The following is a 21,009-nucleotide window of genomic DNA, read 5'->3' as shown; positions in this document are numbered from 1 at the left end:
GGTCTTTGGATTAACAGTCCAGTGTAATACTATCAGACCTTTGTTTCCTCATAATTCCAGAAAACTGAAGTACTGCAGATCCTTGAGATCAGAAATAAAGACAAAAGTAGAAATCCAGCAGGACTGGCAGCATCTGTGAAACAGTGAAAAGAGTTAATGTTTTAAGTGTGATAACAAATATGTCCAAATAATTCTTCTTGTATCTCCCAACTGAAAGGGATATGGTGTTAGGGCTTTCTTTGGTTTATATTGAAAGTTTAGGAGCAGGTTATAAGGAGGAACGTGCAACAAAGAGTGTGAGATAACTCCACAGAGGCCAGTACCCCTGCACCAAGTCACTCTTTTACTTACCTGTGCACTTGACACTAGTCTGGCTTCCTCAGAGCCAACTCTCCAAGTGGATAAAACTCCTGTTTATTTTTCTCTTCCTTCCTTTTTTCCTTTGTTTTTATTTCCCCACACTTCCGCCTGACAGTTTGTTTTTCCCCCGGACCCATGTTGTGTGTGCTGGCGTCGGACACAGTGAAAAACAACAAGTGTGTAAATCTTTATTTATGTACTACCACCAGGAAGAAAGGAAACACCCTAGTGGCCAGTGACAAGCATTGCCCTTCTCAGAGAGCAATAGTGCATGATCAAACAGTGAAGGGGAGGGCAGGCATTACCAGGGTCTTTGATGCTGGCAGCTTTTCTGTAGCAATGGGATGTGTAAATGAACCCCATAGATGAAAGGTTGTCTTCCATGATGGTCTGGGCTGTTCACACTACTTTCTGTAGTTTCGTACAGTCCTGGACAGAGCATTTGTCATATCAGGCTATTATGCACGCAGGCAGTATGCTTTCTGTGGAGCATTGTAAAAGTGCTTATGGATTGCAAATTTACTGAGCTGCTTGAGGAAGAAGAGGTGTTGTAGTGCCTTCTTGACCATCGTATCTATGTGGGAGGTCCAGTCACTTATCATCAAGTTAGAAAGCTGACTTGAACAACACATGTTCTGCATAGATATCACTCTAAATGCAGCTGTCTGTTGTTTAGATGACAGGGATTGCTAAATGTTTAGCATGAGAGTAACTAAATATTATCTTGATGGGATTGGGTTGTAGAAAGTCAAGCAGTTGCAGCTCAAACCAAGCTATTCATATGCACATTTTTTTAAGATGCATTTTGTTGGATTTTTTCTTTAATTTCTTTCAAGCATCACTGGCTAGACCAGAATTTATTGTGCAACTCTACCTGTTGCAGTTCATGTTGTATTGGTTCAATTGCACTGCTGTTAGGGACTTCTAGGAGTTCATCTCAACATTGATGAAGGAATAACAGCAATATGGTTCCAAGTTAGGACGTTACTTGAAAGCGGAGTTGTTCCTGTGTACCTGCTGCACTTGTCCTTCTAGGTGGTAGACCTAGTGTATTGGATGGTGCTACATAAGGAGTCCGGTTGAGTTGTGGCAGTCTTTTTTTGTCAATGGCACACACTGATACTGGTGTGTGTTGTCAGTGGTAGAGGCAGTGAAGTTTGAAGATGCTGAGCTTCTTGAGAGCAGGATTGGAGGTGCCCATCCAGCTAAGTGGTGAACATTTGTGAAAAGCTTCTGGTGTCAGCTATTCTCCTAGAATAGATTGAAGTCTTAAAAATATATGGATCAGGGTATTCAGTCCCTCCAACTTGCTCTGCCATTTAAGAATATCACGGCTAAACATTTCCCTTATCTTTCCTATCCTGTTCCCTTAGTGCCCAGATTGCACTCATTCACTGAGCACCCACCACTTCTCTGAGGTAGAACATTCTAAGAATTTAAAACCCTTTGAATGGAATAAAAAAAAACCTTCCTCATCTCAGTTCTTACTATTACCTGTACTGCTAGATTCTCCAGCTGAAGAAATAGCCCCTCTGTATCTGCCCTGTCTAACCTGAGTCCTTTTGAACTGTTTATTCACTTAATTGAGATACTCTCATTCATTTTCTTGAGAATATAGGCCCTGCCTACTGAATCTCTTCTCATAAAACAGCAAATTCTACTCTCGTACAACATCATTCTGCGCTCTCTCTAAGACAAGCCATATTACCACATGTTTAACGGCTAATTAGGGACTTTCAGTCAGCACAGAGGGAAATGTTCTTTGCAAAATGATATTCTGTTGATATGAATCAGCTCACATTTTTAGAGTAATCCAGTGTAGTACAATTGTAGTTGCTGGGAATGTAGACTCTTAATTTAATTTAATCTGTTAACTAATGGTGGGCAAACAGAAACTCCTGTCACTTGGCTTGGAAAATATTCTAACCACAGCATGCCTGGCTGCTCAGCTTATTTGGTATCTATTTTAGAATATCTAACAAAAGGCTTTGAAAAACTTCTGATTTAAAAATTCAACTATTTCAAATGGAGGTTGAGTGAACCATGTTTTGTGGGTCTGGAGTTGCATATGGGCCAGACTGGGTGAGGATGGTAGATTTCCTTCCCTGAAGGACGTTAGTGAATGAGATGGATTTTTATGACAATTGACAATGGTTACATGATCACCATGCGACTAGCTCTTTTTTAAATCCAGATTTTACTTAATTGAAACTTGACCCCACCTGCTATGGTGAGATTCAAATCCATGTCCTTAGAGTGTTAGGTCAAGGCTTTGGATTACTAGTCCTGTGACATTACCACCATGCCACTGCCTTCCCACCTCAGGTAACAAAACATGCCCATTTGCGAGTCTTCAACACTTTTCAATCTTAGAATAACCATTTTTGAGTTTGTTACCAAATATTGTGAAGAGAGACTGGAAACATAATGCTTTTACGTTATTGCAAATCACTTGCATACTATTTGTAAAGTAATGCAGTTTGTTCACACTCTTAACTGGTAACATTTCAAAAGGATGCCTTAACTTTTAGACTTAACAGTAGTAAAACAAATGAAATATAAATTTTGTTTACTTTTAATTTTATCTTTCTTTTTGAATTTCTCATTTTATTTCATGTCCTGAGAGGTAGACCTACTTTTATTAATTTTATTGTCAGGGGTAAAATTATCATTAAAATCTCAATCCCCAGGTCTGTGATATGAAGATTTCTTGTTTGGAATTGGCCATTTCACATATAATCATTGATTTTCTAAATAAGAGGATATTTTGACTCTGAATTTTTACACTGTAAATGTTGTTTTGCTTAAAGAAAAGTTGAAAGTGCAGTTCACATCCTGTGCTGTACAAAAACAACACATATTTTACCGCTGCAGTTTTAGATCTACAGAGCAGCTGGCTATTTTTTGTCAAGTAATAGTTAAGACATTTCACAGAACATGAAATTAAATAGTGCTCAATTATTTTTAGCTTTAAGTCTTTAGTTTGTTCTTATTTTATTTCTCTTTTTACCTCCAAATTCAGCAGCAACTCTGAAAGTATTTTTGTCAGATCTTGACTTACAGAATGAAAATGGAAAATCTCAACTACATTTTGAAGGATCACTTCTGTCCCTAATGGAGTGAAGAGAAATACGAGAGTCTCTTCAACATCCTTACTTTGTTTCAGCTGTTTTGTAGCCCTTTATTGGAATGTTTCGGTGTGATTGTTTTCCAGATGCTCATGTACCTTTATGATTTGACCCCTCACTTCTATTTTTACTTAATGTCTTCTGCAAATTAGTTTTCAAAACTCTTCCATTGCATCTGTTTCTTTCTTCTGAAAATGTCTGCTTCTGGAGTTTTTTTTTCAAATTCCCTTTCTGTGCTATTCTTTTTCTCACATTTTAATGTAATTGTTTTTTGTGTGGTCAGTTCTGTTGGCCACTTCTTCTGTCTCACCCATCATCTATTTCTTTGTCAAGCTTATGTTTTAATTCTCTTGAAGGCACTGTTCCACAGGGAGCCGAACTCTGTCCCCCCAGGGGCTCTCTTGTGTCTGATGCATTTCTGAAATTGTCACATGTGTCATTGCCCTATTTGACTGTGGAAGCTCTTCCAGCTGAACCCAATGAAGCTCTTGTCTAACTTTCATAAGTTCATTGTCCAGGTCCTTGGCTATTCCCTCCTGCATACATGTTTGTTTGTTCTGAGAGCACTGACCGTAACTGTAGCACACTTTCCCTGCCATAGCTGAAATCCACTAAGCAACCCAACAGGATATCTGTAAGGCTGAATACTTAACCAATCATTGTGTTCATCCACTTGTAGCCTATTTTACTTTTGCAATGGGAGCACCAAATGGGACCCATCAATCAATTTTCATTCTACAGAACAGACCTGAAAAGTTACAGTGAGAATTTGTAGTATCTTCCCGTTGTTGATCACTGGCCCTGTGTTAGGATCTTGGATAGGACTGTCAAATTTAAGTATGAAGTGATTAGGTTAGGAAGTGATTAACTCGTTTTTTTTTATTTTGGTGCTTACTAACAGAATGAAGCTACAAAATTCTATGGCTTTGAACAACAAAATCAACATTTCTATATAAATTTTTAACAATAAACTAATTTGAGGGAGGGTTTAAACTAATTCAGCAGGGTCATGGGAACCCAAGTTCTCCAGTGTCCAGAAGGTTGAGAGTAGTGAGGTCAGAAATGAGGTCTCAAGGTCGCAAGAATTCATCGGCAAGCAGGAACGTGGTTTGAAGTGTGTCTACTTCAACACCAGGACTATCTGGAATAAGGTGGGTGAACTTGTAGCATGGGTTGATACCTGGAACTTCGATGTTGTGGCCATTTCAGAGACATGGATAGAGCAGGGACAGGAATAGTTGTTGCAGGTTCCAGGATTTAGATGTTTCAGTAAAACACAGAAGATAGTAAAAGAGGGGGAGGTATGGCTTTGTTAGTCAAGGACAGTATCACAGTGGCAGAAAAGATGTTTGAGGACTCATCTACTGAGGTTGTGTGAGCTGAGGTAAGAAACAGGAAAGGAAAGGTCACCCTGTTCAGAGTTTTACATAGGCCTCCGAATAGTTCCAGGGATGTAGAGGATAGGATAGCAAAGATAATTCTGGATAGGAGTGAGAGTAACAGGTAGTTGTTATGGGGGACTTTTATTTTCTAAATATTGACTGGATATACTATAGTTCAAATACTTCAGATGGGTCAGTTTTTGTCCAATGTGTGCAGGATGGTTTCCTGACACAGTATGTAGACAGGCCAACAAGGGGCGAGGCCACATTGGATTTGCTTCTGGGTAATGAACCTGGCCAGGTGTTAGATTTGGAGGTAGGTAGCACTTTGGTGATAGTGACCACAATTCGGTGATGTTTACTTTAGCGATGGAGAGGGATAGGTATATAACACAGGACAAGAGTTATTGCTGGGGGAAAGGCAATTATGTTGTGATTAGGCAAGATTTAGGATGCATTGGATGGGATAGGACACTGCAGGGCATGGGCACGATTGAAATGTGGAGTTTATTCAAGGAACAGCTACTGTGTGTCCTTGATAAGTATATACCTGTGAGGCAGGGAGGAAGTGGTCAAGTGAGGGAGCCATGGTTTACTAAAGAAGTTGAATCTCTTGTCAAGAGGAAGAAGAAGGCTTATGTTAGGATGAGACGTGAAGGCTCAGTTAGGGCATTTGAGAGTTACAAGTTAGCCAGGAAAGACCTAAAGAGAGAACTAAGAAGAGCCAGGAGGGGACATGAGATAGGATCAAGGAAAACTCTAAAGTGATCTATTGGTATATTAGAAATAAAAGAATGACTAGAGAAAGATTAGGCAAAAGTGGATAAAGCAGATGCTGGAAATTAGAGTCTAGATTAGAGTGGTGCTGAAAAAGCACAGCAGGTCAGGCAGCATCCGAGGAGCAGGAAAATCGACATTTTGGGCAAAAGCCCTTCATCAGAGAAAGATTAGGGCCAATCAAGGATAGTAGTGGGAAGTTATGCGTGGAGTCAGGAGATAGGGAAAGTGCTAAATGAATATTTTTCGTCAGTATTCACATGGAAAAAGCAATGTTGTCGAGGAGAATACTGAGTTACAGGCTACTTACTTGACAGGATGGTGGTGTTAGCAATTCTTGAAAGTGTGGAAATAGATAAGTCCCCTGGGCCGAATGGGATTTATCCTCTGATTCTCTGGGAAGCCAGGGAGGAGATTGCAGAGCCTTTCACTTTGATCTTTATGTCATCATTGTCTACCGGAATAGTGCCTGAAGACTAAAGGATAACAAATGGTGTCCCCTTGTTAAAGAAGGGGTGTGGAGACAACCCTGGTAGTTATAGACCAGTGAGCCTTACTTCAGTTGTGGGTAAAGTGTTGGAAAAGGTTATGAGAGATAGGATTTATAATCATCTAGAAAGGAATGAGTTGATTAGGGATGGCCAACACTGTTTTGTGAAGAGTAGGACGTGCCTCACAACCCTTATTGAGTTCTTTGAGATGGTGACCAAACAGGTGAATGAGGGTAAAGCAGTTGATGGGGTGCAAGTGGACTTCAGTAAGGCATTTGATAAGGTTGTTCACTGTAGGCTATTACACAAAGTACGGAGGCATGGGTTTGAGGGTGATTTAGTGGTTTGGATCTGAAATTGGCTAGCTGAAAGAAGACAGAGGGTGGTGCTTGATGGGAAATGTTCATCCTGGAGTTCAGTTACTAGTGATGTACCACAAGGATCTGTTTTGGGGCCACTGCTGTTTGTCATTTTTATAAACTAACTGGATGAGGGTGTACAAGGATGGGTTAGTAAATTTGCAGATGACACTAAGGTCAATGGAGTTGTGGATAGTGCTGAAGGATGTTGCAGGTTACAGAAGGGCATAGATAAGCTGTAGAGCTGGGCTGAGAGGTGGCAAATGGAGTTTAATGTAGAACAGTGTGAAGTGATTCACCTTTTGGAAGGAGCAACAGGAATGCAGAATACTGGGCTAATGATAATGTTCTTGGTAGTGCAGATGAGCAGAGAGATTGCGGTGTCCTTGTAGATGGATCCCTGAAAGTTGCCACCCAGGTTGATTGGATTGTTAAGAAGGCATCCAGTGTGTTAGCTTTTTTTTGGGAGAAGGATTGATTTTTGGAGCCACGAGGTCATATTGCAGCTGTACAAAACTCTGGTGCGGCCGTACTTGGAGTATTGTGTACAGTTCTGGTCACCACATTATAGGACGGGTGTGGAAGCTTTGGAAAGGGCTCAGAGGAGAATTATTAGGATGTTGTCTGGTATGGAAGGAAGGTCTTATGAGGAAACGCTGAAGGACTTGAGGCTGTTTTTGTTAGAGAAGAAGGTTGAGAGTTGACTTAATTAAGACATAGAGGATGATCAGAGGATTAGATAGGATGGACAGTGAGAGCCTTTTTCTTCAGATGGAGATGGCTAGCACAAGGGGACATAGCTTTAAATTGAGGGGTGATAAATACAGGACAAATGTCAGAGGTAGTTTCTTTACTCAGAGTAGTAAGGGTATGGAATGCCTTGCCTGCAACAGTAGTAGATTTGCCAACTTTCAGGGCATTTTAAATGGTCATTGGATAAACATGGGATGGCACAGTGGTTAGCACTACTGCCTCACAGCGGCAGGGACCCGGTTCAATTCCAACGGCAGGTGACTGTGTGGAATTTGCACATTCTCCCTGTGTCTGCGTGGGTTACCTCCGCGTACTCCAGTATTTTCCCACATTGGGCAATTTAGCATTGCCAATTCAATGTGTTAGGTTCATTAGTCAGGGGTAAATGTAGGGGAATGAGTCTGGGTGGGTTACTCTTCAGAGGGTTGGTGTGGACGTTTGGGCCAAAGGGCCTGTTTTCACACTGTAAGGAATCTAGTCTGGATAAAAATGGATAGTGTAGGATAGATATGCTTCAGATTGGTTCCATGGTCAGAGCAACATCAAAGGCCGAAGGGCCTGTACTGGCTTGTAATGTTCTATGTTCTAATAAAACTATCTATTATATAAGATATTCCAACATCCACAATTAACATGAGGTAAATATAGGTAAGACAAACCATGGTTGAACTCCACACAGAATACATTAAGTAGCAAATACAGTCAACGCAGATCCCATGGATTCCTCAGTAACCTCCAGAGGTTAGTGACACTGAGACATCAAATCTCATTAAAATTTCATCTCCATTACAAGAGATTCCATTCTTCACTTTTGAAGATTTAGCTTCAAAGCTCTCTCACAAAATGCTTCTGCTATGGACTGCCTCATTGGCTGCTCATGTGAATGTAGTTTGATCTGTTGCCCTGAGGCTAAATTCCACAAAAGCAATTAATTGCACTCCAGCAATCACTCCTGGACACAATTCCAGTTTTTTTTGCAGACAGCTGGTTTGACTAAGTTGACACCACCCCTGGGGTTTCATTAAGCTTCAATATTTTTCAGTTGGACCAAGCAAATACTGGTTGTGGGCATCCTTCACCCACTCTCATTTGCACTGAACTATCACTAGGTTTTCTCCTCTCCCTAACTGCCTAGAGTCTGCCAATTGCAGCACTTTCCAAACTCCCATACTACAACTAATGGCTCCCAGCTGTCACAAGGTAAGTTGAAACTCAAGCATCTGCACTCATCTTGATGACAATTTATTCTATTTTGGGCTTCACATAACTTGGCTTTGAGTGTTAAGTATCCTCATTGACAATTTCTACTTTGATCTTATAAAGTAAATGGGGTTTACAACATTTTAATTCAAAAGATGTTTTCATTCTACTTTAGCTCTAACTCCCAAAACAATTTCTGCTATCCTGAATTTATTAAACATGGGCAACTTCTTGAATTAACATGAACCCAACCTTTTAAGTACACTAGATTTTAAAGTGCTTTAATTGCATTCATCCTACTTTCTACTGTTATGGAGTCATAGAGTCTTATAGTCATACAGCACGGAAACAGATCCTTTGGTCCAACCAGTCCATGTCGACCATAATCCCAAACTAAACTAGTTCTACCTGCCTGGTCCTGGCCCATTTGCCTCCAACCTTTCCAATTCATGTACTTATCCAAATGTCTTTGAAATGTTATAATTGTACCAACATCCACCACTTCCTCAGGAGTTCATTCCACACACAAACCACTCTGTCTAAAATTTTGCCCTTGTGCCTTTTTAAAATCTCCCTTCTTTCACCTTAAACATGTGCGCTGTCGTCTTAAAATCCTCCATCCTAGGGTAAGGACGACTCCCATTGACTCTATCACGCCCCTCATTATTTTAAAAACCTTTTTATAAAATCACTTCTCAACCTCTTAGGCTCTAGTGAAAAAGCTCCAGCCTTTCTTTATAACTCGAAGCTTCCATACCTGGCAACATCCTTGTAAATCTCTTCTGAACCCTCTCCAGCTTAATAGTATCTTTCATATAAATATTCCTAAAACTAAACACATGAATCATTAACTAGATATGCACAACATCTGCTTATACTGCCAGGTAGCAGAATTTCCTCATGGATTCTACTGTGGTACAATTTTGGGACCTGTCTTCTGCTTATCTCAAAGCTTCTTTCCAACCAAGCCCATAGTCAACTCTGGTGTCAAGATTATTCATATAACTCTGTTTGCTTCCTGGTGGTGCTTTGATTGCTACCTTCTACCATTGAGGAGAAGATCAAAGAGGATGTTGTAGTGTGATATAGAGTCATATAGACGTACAGCACAGAAACACACCCTTCGGTATCCTAAATTAACCTAGTCCCATTTGCCAGAACTTGGCCCATATCTCTCTAAATCCTTCCTATTCATATACACGTCCTGATGCCTTTTAAATGTTGTAACTGTACCGGCCTCGTCCACTTCCACTTGCAGCTCATTCCATACATGCAGCACCCTTTGTGAAAAAGGTGTCCCTGAGGTCCCTTTTAAATTTTTCCCCTCTTGCCCTAAACCTATGCCCTCTAGTTCTGGACTCCCCCACCCCAGGGAAAAGACCTTGTCTATTTATCCCAACCATGCCCCTCATGATTTTATAAACCTCAGTAAGGTCACCCCTCAGCCTCCAATGCTTCAGGGAAAACAGCCCCAGCCTGTTCAGCCTCTCCCTATAGTTCAAACCCTTCAACCCTGGCAACGTCCTTGAAAGGGTTCAGAAAAGATTTACAAGTTTCCCAACAATAGTCCTAGCAGAGAGCCCAACAGAATGTGGTGGAGTTCGATAATCCAACAAATATATTGGATGATACCATTAGTCTCTGACCAATTGATGCCAAAAAAAACCTTCTGTCTTGCCTGAAAATAAGACATTTCCTTGGACGATGGATCATGGTTCCAGATCAGGAAAAGTGCCTGTTTTCTTTAGAAGCACTGTAAGTGGCAATGTACTCTTGCGTTTGTGCAATTTTAAAAAAAAAAAAAAATTTTCTTCAGAAGTCAACCTCCCAAAGGGAAGTTGCTTAGGAAGCACTTGAGTTACACCAGTGCATAAGTCAGAGAGGTCAGAACACAGTTCAGCTGATGGGCTTTTGTTTTTGCCTTTCCAAGTTTACTTGAAATTTTTTTTCACAGTTCTAAGGAAATACAAAAAACATCAGTCAAATCAACCCAACTGAATTTTCAAAACCCAGCAAAATGGTTGATTTTGAAATGGTTTCTTCTTTGCAATTTTGCCACATTTAGCTGCTTCTTAATCTTATTTCAAATTCCCATTTTAAAAAAAAAAGCTAAAAATTGATGCCTAGGAACTATTACAGTTGGTATTAATGGCTAAGTATTTACCTGTAATGAACAATTTTTCATTTGTTAATGTTAGTAGTGTTACTTTCACGATTGGATCTACGCTCTCTGACTTTACAACTTGATGGTCCTGTGGGAGCAGATTGCTCAAAGTAACAATCATTAGAGTGAATGTTCATGCTCATTGTTATCTATTCAGCTTTTTTTTAAAAAAAAACAAACTTGCTTGGATAACGTATACAAATTGAATTCCTGCCAGTGTCTCCTACTTTGGCTTAATTCCTTTGCAACCAGCTGCATGTTCCAATGTACTGCAGTTGTTCTGTCAGTATCTAGAATCAGAATCAGTTAGAGAATATGGTTCATTGTCTGCAACTTTTGGTGAAACTTAAAATTTGCAAACTGTAAACAATAGCAATTTCAAAAATAGAATTAATCCAATAATTGCTGTGACAATAGAGTTAAATATATTATGACTGTAAAAACATGTCTCCTTTCCAGTAGCTCCGTACATTGAACCAATGAACAGTTAAGCCACAGCAAAAAGATTTGTTTCCCCAGTCACTGCAGAGTTGGCTGTTATTGCCACTGTCGTGAGATAAGACTTACAAAGGCCCTTTGAGTCTGTGTTAGGTGGAAGAAAGTCAGCTGTTTCCAGTTCTGACTTGCTATTCACAGACTTCTGAGAGAAGTGAGCATGTGCCTTTGAATTAAAGGCTGTGCTCAATTCTGATGTCTTCCATGTTTGAATTGACTCTAGGCGTAAATAAATTGCATGAAGGAAGTCTAAGACTCTATCCAATCAAGAAGGGAAGCATATTGTGAGGGAAGAGAAAGAAACTGAGCTAAAATTTGAACTTATTCTTTTGAAGCAAAACTGTATTTTGATGAATGTCCATATTGCAAGCAGGTTTTACATAAATGCATGTTTTGGACTATATTCCCATTGTGCTATTTAACACAGGTATGGAAGGGGTTGTCATATAGTTTTGAGACACTGCAACTATTTATCACACTTGCCCTACAATGGTCTGTTCACTTTAATAAAATAGATTTTGTTCCTCCAGGAAGGATTTTGAGATGTACAGCCAGTAAATTATCTTTAAAATGGGAGAGGAGAACTGGTTCAATATCTAATGCTGTTTAATGTCCTGATTTCTTTGAAAATTTTAATTTTAATTATTCTGATGCTTTTCCTCTGTTGTGAGGTCATCTGACCATGCAGCTGTAAAATAAAATCCCAAATTGAAGAAAAACAGTACAAACAATATAACATTTCCTTCAAATAATATATTGTGAAGCTATTGCTTAGCATTGCTGAGTGACAGAAGTGAAACTTCTGGACCAAACTGAACTAAATTTCTGCACCCTGCCTCTTGCTTTTAAAACGACTCTATATGTTACAGGTTCTGTAAATGTTCATGTTGAAGTTGCATTTGTGTCACAACCTGTGGTGGAAATGGGGAATTTTATACTAGCCTTACGATTGAGTGATGTATTCTCTATAAGCTGGGAGTCCTGGTAATTTTGCCTGACTAGTATGTAGGTGCACATATTGCTAATGTTCAATCAACCATCCTGTTAACCAAGAGCTGAGCCTGGTAATATATTCTGTACTTCTGGTCATTTGATTGGTCCTGGACAAGGACAAAGGAGGATTGATGGCAGCAAACTATCTCAAGCAACCCTGAACCTGAACTCCACACTGCAGAGATGACAGATACCATGAGATGCTAATGGTGACAATCTGGATAATAACATAAAAACAAAATCTATTTTTCTGTCACTTAAAGACAAGCTGGAAAAATTAACATATCTCATGTTTAAGATTCATGCTTTGTTTTTGAAAAATTAAACATCCTTTTTTTTGAGATTTACTTGTGTAAATGTGGATTTTGGTCTCCTATCTGAATGATTTTTATCAACTTTTCCTTTCAAATTGTGCTCTGTGTGTATTAGCGAGCTGCATTGTCTTCTAAGTTACACTCCTGTACATGATTCATATTTCTCCTTGTCACTTTAGTAGTTTCTCATGAATTATTCTCTGCTCTAACTGGCAGGCAACTAATCTGTTCCTAGGTCCCTTCCAATCCATCTGTAGCCAGTATAGAGGAGTAGCCCAGGGTGGTTTTGGGACTGATTTTTCTAAGAAGAATAATCTTAGCTTCATTTAGTGCATTCTCCTGTGTCTTATCCAGAACTAACAGTTTGTCATATGATGACAGAGTTACAGGCTTGGACATGTTGTGGTATGAATGCACTGCGTGTTGTGTTGACACATTAATCATCTTTTTAATTCTGTTCTGGATCAAATAACAAATGCTAAATAATACTGTTTTTCAATATCCTTGCCTCCTCCCTTTTTTGACTTGTCAAATTGTACTACTTGATTCTTCTTTATTATATGTTGCAATCAATTTTTGAATCAATCTGTTTCATCGCCATTTGTTGATTTGAATTATGCAGATGAACTGAAAATTTAAAATAACCTCCATGGTTGACTCCTAAGTTAGGTTAGGAGTTGAGACAGCTTTCTGAGTTTGAATATTTGATCAATATTTGGAAGAATTTTGAATTCATACTTGATGTGGGCAGATAAAAGGCAAGATAAAAGCATCTTGCATCTTCATAGGAGTTAATAGTTAAATGAAACATTCATGATGACTAATATTTTAAAACAATAAACACAATATTAACAACCTAATAAATCATTCAACTGTGAGCTGACATATTGCCTTTGGTTTAGAATAACTTGTGTTGAATTGCACAACTACTGAAGGCAATCATTTTTGTCATATCAGACATTCATTCAGCTGTTTAAACAACTCAATTCCTATTCATGTAAAGGAGAAACAGAGGCTTACAGTACTGTTTAGCTATGGGACTGATCAGCTATGTTACTTGGTCATGAAACTACTAATAGTTGTTCACAATAATGCAAAATAATTATGGATAAAGAAGTGCAGGCCACTTTGGATCATCCATCTGAAATGTTTTTTTAAATTTGTCAGTTGTAGCAAGCAACTTGTCTTTGAATGATTTCAGGGCTTTTGCTTCTCGTATTTTATCTGGAAATTATTTTCATGTATTGATCGCTACATAAACCCAGATTTTAACATTGTCTGCCTGGCAACAATACAGTGGGTTTGGGTTGGATGCCCAATTTTACACCTCATCTGATTTCAACAGAGCATAAAATTGGCCAGTGCATTAGTTAGATGTCTGATCTGAACCAACTCTGTTCTACTGGATAGGGCAGCTGTGTAGAAGAAGTTCCTGATATCTGCCCTAAATTTACCTTTTTTTTTTAGTTTGAACTCATGGCAATATAAATGCATCTTGAGCTCAAAATCAAACCCCAGAATAATTTAAAAATTGTTTGTAAGCCATAATTTACAGATTTTTGATAGAATCGGAGAATTTACAGTACAGAGGAGATCATTCAGTCTGTCAAGCCAATGCTATTCTCTGCAAGGGAACCTCAGCTGGTCCACTTGACTCAATAGACCATAATGATTTGAATTATGAAACAATGAATATAGCTATCTATACTGTTAGCTATCTTATATTACTCTAACAACACATTACATTCATAAATGCCTCCTTTCAAGTTAGAAAAACTTAAATTTCTCTAACTTTTCTTTACAATGCACATCACCACCAAAAAGGATTTTCTGGGTACAGTATTCATCCATTGTGATTTTTTTTATCGCAAGAAATAATGGAGAAAAATGTTTTGTGCTGTTTGGTGTGTCATCATTGTTGTATTGTAGGCAAGCACTTGCAGCAAGGTGATTACCTTTTCATTATTTTGGTCTGAGATAAGAATTCATTAGAATTCCTTGACTAGAGCCATAGAATTTTTACTTCTGAATTTAAAAAAACAAGGCATTGGTTTAATATTTCCTCTGAGAGAAGACCCCTTCAACAATGTAGGACTCCTGTAGTACTTCACTAATGTGTTAGTATAAATTATGTGCTCCGTAGTGTAGGTTGAAGCAACTTGGAATTATGAGTCCAGTCATTAATTCAAACTAACAGTGTTGTTCAGCGCACTTTGGGACTTTTAAAATACGGTTTGACTCCCTCAATGTTAGAGTTTAATATATACAGCATGTGTCGAAATTTGCAGGGTTTGTGTTAGAATGTTTTGCCTCACAGAACCATTTGTCATAAATGCTGGTAAGCAGTCATTTTGGCAGGAAAAAGCTATTTAAGTTTGTGTTAAATTGCGATCGCCAAAAGAAGTAATATATTCACTGAATTAAACCATAATTCTAAAAGTAATAAAAAGAGGTGCCTTTACACTTAACAGCATCTCTCAGTTATTTCTTATTCCTCTGATACTGTTTAGAATCAGGGCAACATGAGTGAAGCATCTAGGTATCTACCACTTTTGTGGTAGAAGATTGTGCAAAGACATGTCAAAAATCCGTCCCAGACCCTGTTTAACCATAACTGTTATTGCCTCATTTTAATTTCTTTTAAAAGATTACTGTGAGATGCAGTTAAGTATATTTATATTGTTAAAACAATTAAGACTGTTAGGCATGTAGAATGTAGTTCCCTTTTTTAAATAAATAAATCCGTGAAGATGAGCTGTACTAAATCATTGACATGACCTCACACACATCTAAAAACAGTAAGCTTGTTTATGTATTAGTAGGAAAAGCACTAACACTGAGATCCTGTTGCTAGGAGAGGAAAATTAAATATTTCGTAATTATCTTCAGCCAAGGAACCCATTTCAGTGTGGGTAGGCTGAAGTTATTTACTTTTTGAAGACACTTTAACTTTTTGGGTAGCATTTCCTCAACACAAGTGCTGTCTTTTATCAGCATGTTGCTGATGATCAATGAATCAATTAATTAACATGGTGAGTTTCCCTTATCTGACTCCTAAGATGCTGGAGGGATGTAGTATAGAGAATAATAGCCTAACCTTCAAGTATTCAAATTGAATTGCAAGTGGCAGATCATGTCTGATGAACCTGATTGATTTTTTTTTCAATGCTGTAGATTGGGGAATGTCCTTTGACATTTTTCATGTGAACTTTCAAAGGGAATTTGACAAAGTCTCTTGGAGATAGTTCTTAACTTAAGTTGAAGGTCATAGAATAGAAGGCAAGTTATTGACTGTGTTGGGAAATTGGCTGGCTGACAGGCAACAGGAATAATGAAGAGAAACTCTAAATAGCAGCGTGTGACTAGTCTTACCTGGCAATTTCTATTATGGGGTGTCAAATGAGCACAATATTTATTAACAAATAAATAAAGCCACAAATCCAAATATCGATTATCCAGATTGGCGCTATCTTAAGCAGTGCTGATGAACATATAAGACTCTAATGTTACAAAGAAATATTGATCATAAGTGATTAGCAAAACTGAGACAAATGGATTTCAAATTAGACAAAAAACATGGTATTTCCTAAAATGGTGAAAATCTAGGAACTGGTGGTCCAAAGAGACATGGGAAAGTCTTTAAAATGCCATGAACCTATATACAAAATAATTTGGATATCTCAAACTAAAATACAAAGGATAGAAGTTATGTTTCAGATTTATAAGCATTGGTTAGGGCACATCTGAAATACTTTGGACAGTTTTGGACACTAGCATTAAAATAATATTTTGCCCTTGGAAGGCCAGCAGAATTGATTTAACAGAATCTAAATTCCAAGAGTTAAGTTTTATAAGAAAATATTATGTTAATTAGAGTTGGATTTACAAGGTTAGGGCGTGATTTGGTGGATGCTATATTGATCTGAAGCAAAACAGAGTTTATTTCTATTTATCCAGTTTTTACTGATTGAGGAGTTCCAGGGCCTAATTCTCACTGGTCTGTGGGAGACCAGTCGTAGTGTGGGCTGGCAATCTGGTGACCAGCAGGCATTGCAGCTGGTTGGCTTATTCCCACCTCGTGGCCATTTTGAAACTGACTGGATCATATTGGTGCATTGGGAAAGCCTGTTTGGCCACTAAAAGGGTCAATTAAAGCCACTCTGCCAACACTGATTGAAATTTTCCAGTTGGGATGGGATCCGCTGTGGAAGCCAGGGAGGGAGTGGCAACTGCCACTCCATTTTGTATCTTCCATAATCATAGAGCCACATCTGCAGCTTCTGGATATCTTGCATTTATAAATTTATAAGAATTTTCAGAGGGCAACTCCAGCTTGAGGCAGCCTCTCTCCTTCTCACATCAGCAACTTCTCTCCCTTGTAGTGGGGCAGCTGCACACCTTCATAGGGAGCCATGTCACCATCCTTAATTGGACCAATCCTCAGGAGTTGGCCATCTAACTGGCTATCTTCTTGGAAATCACTGTGTTTTGCTGACCAGACCCAGAATTCATCAAGGGATTTGGCTTTGCTTCCAGGAATGAATATTCAGCCTTAAGATTTGGTGTTGTAGTCAAAAATTCAAGATAATCTTTTCAAGAGTGATATCAGAAGCCCTTTATGCAGGGTGGTAGAAACATAATTCTCATCTGGAAAGCAGCTATTATTGTTCGAGCAATTCTTAACTTTAAAATTGAAGTTGATCGAATCTTTGAGACCAAGCATTATGGGATATGAAGCAAATAGGTCAATGATCCAATGGAAGTACAGGTTTGAGGGACTTAATGGCCTCCTGTTTAATTTATATAAAACTCTTTGGAAGGAATTAAGCATTTTTGTGCTGATGAAACCAATTTAAATTAAGATGTATCATTCATTTTGAAGTGTTTATTTCCTTTAAGAACTGATCCATTCTGTGGCATCAGGGTTCAAACTAATGAAAACCTTTTGTGTTTTTGTTTTATTTTTTAAAAATAAAAAGAGGGGGATCGATGGAGAGACATCAGTAGGAAGTCTCAAATTGACCTCGAGCACACCACCAATGAACTGGATTCACCTTGGACTTGTTTGACCGGGTCGGAGAACTGTCAGGAGAACACAGTTTGGCCAAGTGATTCAAATCCAGCGTCTGCTGTGACCAGTTTAATTAAAGACCTCAGCCTCAGTGATCGAAATGGCCATCCGTCAGCACCTCCCAGCAAACGGCAATGTCGGTCCTTGTCGTTTTCCGATGAACTAACGAGCTGTCGGTCTCCATGGAAACCCAGTGGGTCAAAAGTCTGGACTCCAGTTGACAAAAGACGCTGTCACAGTGGGAGCAGTGTGCAACCTTGTTCAAATGGAGTATCTACAATGCAGAGGAGTTCAAGTTTTAGTCTGCCTTCAAGATGCAATGTCTTTTCATTCTCGTGTGAACCCTTGGCTAGCAGTAACAGTTCTGTGTGCCCCCGGGGACAGGGCTTTTGGACCGCACCCACCTTTGGAAGGTTTCAAGATGATCTGCGTCCTGACTCCAGTTCAGGAGTTGTGTCCGGGGTCGATCTACTGCGACCTCTTTCTCTCTCTCACGAGCAGATCTCTGGGCTGGAGTTTGGCACACCGTCCCTAAAGAGTGCGTCTGCTGCAACTCCCGAACCTGTGCAGCAGACCAGCCGACTCCTCCGCTCCAGGTCACAGCCGTGTGTCCACAATGATCAGAAAGTTGGGATGAAACGCCGCAGACCAGACGAAGATCAAAGACCATCGCTTGACCTTGCCAAGATGACTCAGGTATGAGGTGTCGATATGGCAGAATCTAGGCTCAGGCTGATTTTCATTTTCAACTTCCTTTCTCTCTTTAAAAAAAAAACCCCACAAAGCTGGAGTAATAATGGAGTATAAAACATGTTGATGTATATGCTACTGTCTGTATTACACAAAGCCATAAACACATTTGTCTACATTATATTGTGGTAATGACAGCAAAACAGTTGACATTCACCTTCTTTACTCTGAAATTGTAGCAGGTTTTGGGACCGCATGTATAGAGTTAAATAAGAATATCCCGAAGTTACTGTCAGTAGTTCACTATTGACGGTCTCCTGGACTGCAATTGATAACAAGGAAAAAAAAATCCAAGCTACCATGTCTGAGGTCACACAATACCAAGTTATAGTGCAACAGGTTTATGGATGACTTGACAAAGGGGCAGTGCTCCAAAAGCTTGTGATTTCAAATAAACCTATTGAAGTGTAACCTGGTGTCATGTGACTTTTGACCTTGTCCACTCCAGACCAACACCAGCACCTCCAAATCATGACAAGAAACTATTTTAGCTATTTGTCTCACTGCAAAAACCCTTTGAAATGTAACATGTTGTTGAATGAACTAGAACTGGTTTAATAAGTTCATAATTACTGCAAACAGTCTTATTGAGCCTGAATTTTTTTTAGGAAAGGATAAATTCCTTGTGATTAAAACTTAAGTCCACATAATTTCTGTAATTTTTTTTATAAAGCTTGTTAATGTCCTAAGTGTTGCCTTAATCTGACCTGTATATCTCAATCATTTATCTTGCAATCACTAAAATTTAAATTGAAATGGAAAGATTTTGTTAGTCTTTATTTCCGGCTTTGCTGTCTTTGAGAATAATTCAGTATTATTGGCTGCTTATTTTGCTTGATAATGTTTCCATTGCTGGGCATTTAATTTCTCATGACTCAGAACTAGATTCACATGGAGGTCAGAAAAGGGAAAATCTACACTTCAGGTATTTCTAGATTGTGGTGAGCAGCTTTTTTCAAAGTCAGCAGCAAGTGTGGTTAGTTTGCCATTGACTGCAACATCTGGCCTATTGAGTATGATTGGTGTGCCAAATTCTATAGTACGTAAAACAGATATAGTTTGATTGTGACCCCTTGACTTTTCACAGGATGACATTGAGTTATAACCTGTGAGGATCAATATTTATGTTTAGGAACTTGTGTAGGACACAAATAGGTATGAAAAAAAGACTGCTCTGGAGATGTCAGATAAATTGCAATGTTCCTTTGCTTTACTTTTGAGTTGGGTTTCCATTTCATGAAGGCACTGCCTAATGTCTTCACTCTCATAGTATCTTAATATAATATCTTTACCTCAAACACTACGCTTGCTGTACATTTTAAATAGTGTTCTTCACTCTGTGTCCAGTCAAAATTATAGTTGTTTTCCTTTCTTCAGTACCAATTTTGCTCCTTTAAAACTCATTACAATAACCTAAGTGTTTGCAGTGTTGTGACTTCAGTGAAATTCAGCTAGATGGAAGCTGAACCTGTATTCCTGGATTGACTTGAGTTTTGGAAACCAAGCTGACACAATCTAACACAAAACCAGGAAGTCCAAGACCTCAACGTCCTTTTTTGTTCTGGTAGTAATTAAATAGGAAGCGACTGGATTCAGCCAATGACTAGATCATCAATGGCACAGGCAGTTTATGATGGATCCCAGATACCATAAGTGATGTGTTGCAAAACTATTTTCAGTTTTTTTAAATATGTAAGTCATGTTTTAAGTTTTTCTTTTGCAATGACAAAAATAATATGGTTACTGATGTTGGTGGTTATGCAATGTGCTTGGGAGAAGGGATTCCACGTATTTCGGGAAGCTTCTCCAATTTGTACTTTCGCCTTGGATAGGGTTTTTAAGGTAAAAACAATGACTGCAGATGCTGGAAACCAGAGTCTAGGTTAGAGTAGTGCTGGAATTTTAAGTTAGAGGGTTCAGGTAAAGGAAGTTTCAGAAATCCAAAGAGAAAATATTGAGACAACGAAACACTAGCAATGTGTATAAACTCGAGCAGTGTGTGATAGGAAGGAGCAGAAAGTTAACAATATAAGTGAATCAGCAAATAAGGTTCATGAAAATAACAGTACTAAAATACTATTAAATATTTTTTGTTTGAAGATGTAAAATATCTGCAATAAGACTGCTGAATTTGTGGCAGAATAAATAACAGGGATAAACAGTTGTGATCTAACCATTGTTGCATATTTAAGGTGACCACAGTTGGGGAAATATAATTCAAATATATCAAACCTTACAAAAAATTGTAAATGGAAAATGAGGAGGGTTAGCTGTGATGGTGAAGGCTGACACCAGAATAGTAAAGAGTAGGGCTCCTGGTTCAGAAGATCAGGAAGTAAGATTAGATGGAGATAGGGAATAGCAAGTTCCATGAAACATTGGTGTGAGTAGTTTATAAACTCCCTTAAACAGTGACCATACCATTGGAAAGAGAATTGAAGAAGTTGGAGCTTGTGATCAAGGTGATAATCGTGGGGTACGTTTTCTTATGAATTCAACCAATCAAATTGAAATAGATAGTTTGAAGCTAGGTTTATATATGTGCTTTTATGACCATTTCCAGGAGCAATACTTTGTGGATCTCCCAAGGGACAAATCTCTTTTAGAACTAATATTGAACAATGAGTCAAATTAATTCCCACATATCTTGTGTTCAAAGAGCATTCAAATTCAGATTTTTAATATTGCAATAGCAACTCTTCAAATTCTGTCACTTTTGAATAATTGCCTGCATTTTTAGTATATCATTAACGTTTTATAACTTATTATCTG

General features: G+C 38.6%; 1 protein-coding gene across 3 annotated transcripts in view; it reads left to right on the top strand.

The window, feature by feature from the left end:
* The window catches only part of fam53b (family with sequence similarity 53 member B), a 124,151-nt gene that overhangs the window by 51,909 nt on the left and 51,233 nt on the right, over nt 1-21,009 (top strand). For all 3 annotated transcript variants that reach the window (XM_043712642.2, XM_043712643.2, XM_043712641.2), the window contains one exon: nt 17,396-18,183. In XM_043712642.2, coding sequence (XP_043568577.1) covers nt 17,396-18,183 — 788 coding nt within the window. The remainder of the gene's footprint in view (nt 1-17,395; nt 18,184-21,009) is intronic.

Source organism: Chiloscyllium plagiosum, unplaced genomic scaffold, assembly GCF_037043375.1.
Source record: "Chiloscyllium plagiosum isolate Xiang-an unplaced genomic scaffold, Cpla_swu_hap1 HiC_scaffold_22, whole genome shotgun sequence".
NCBI classification, from domain to species: Eukaryota; Metazoa; Chordata; class Chondrichthyes; order Orectolobiformes; family Hemiscylliidae; genus Chiloscyllium; species Chiloscyllium plagiosum.
This window is presented reverse-complemented; position numbering and strand designations above follow the sequence as displayed.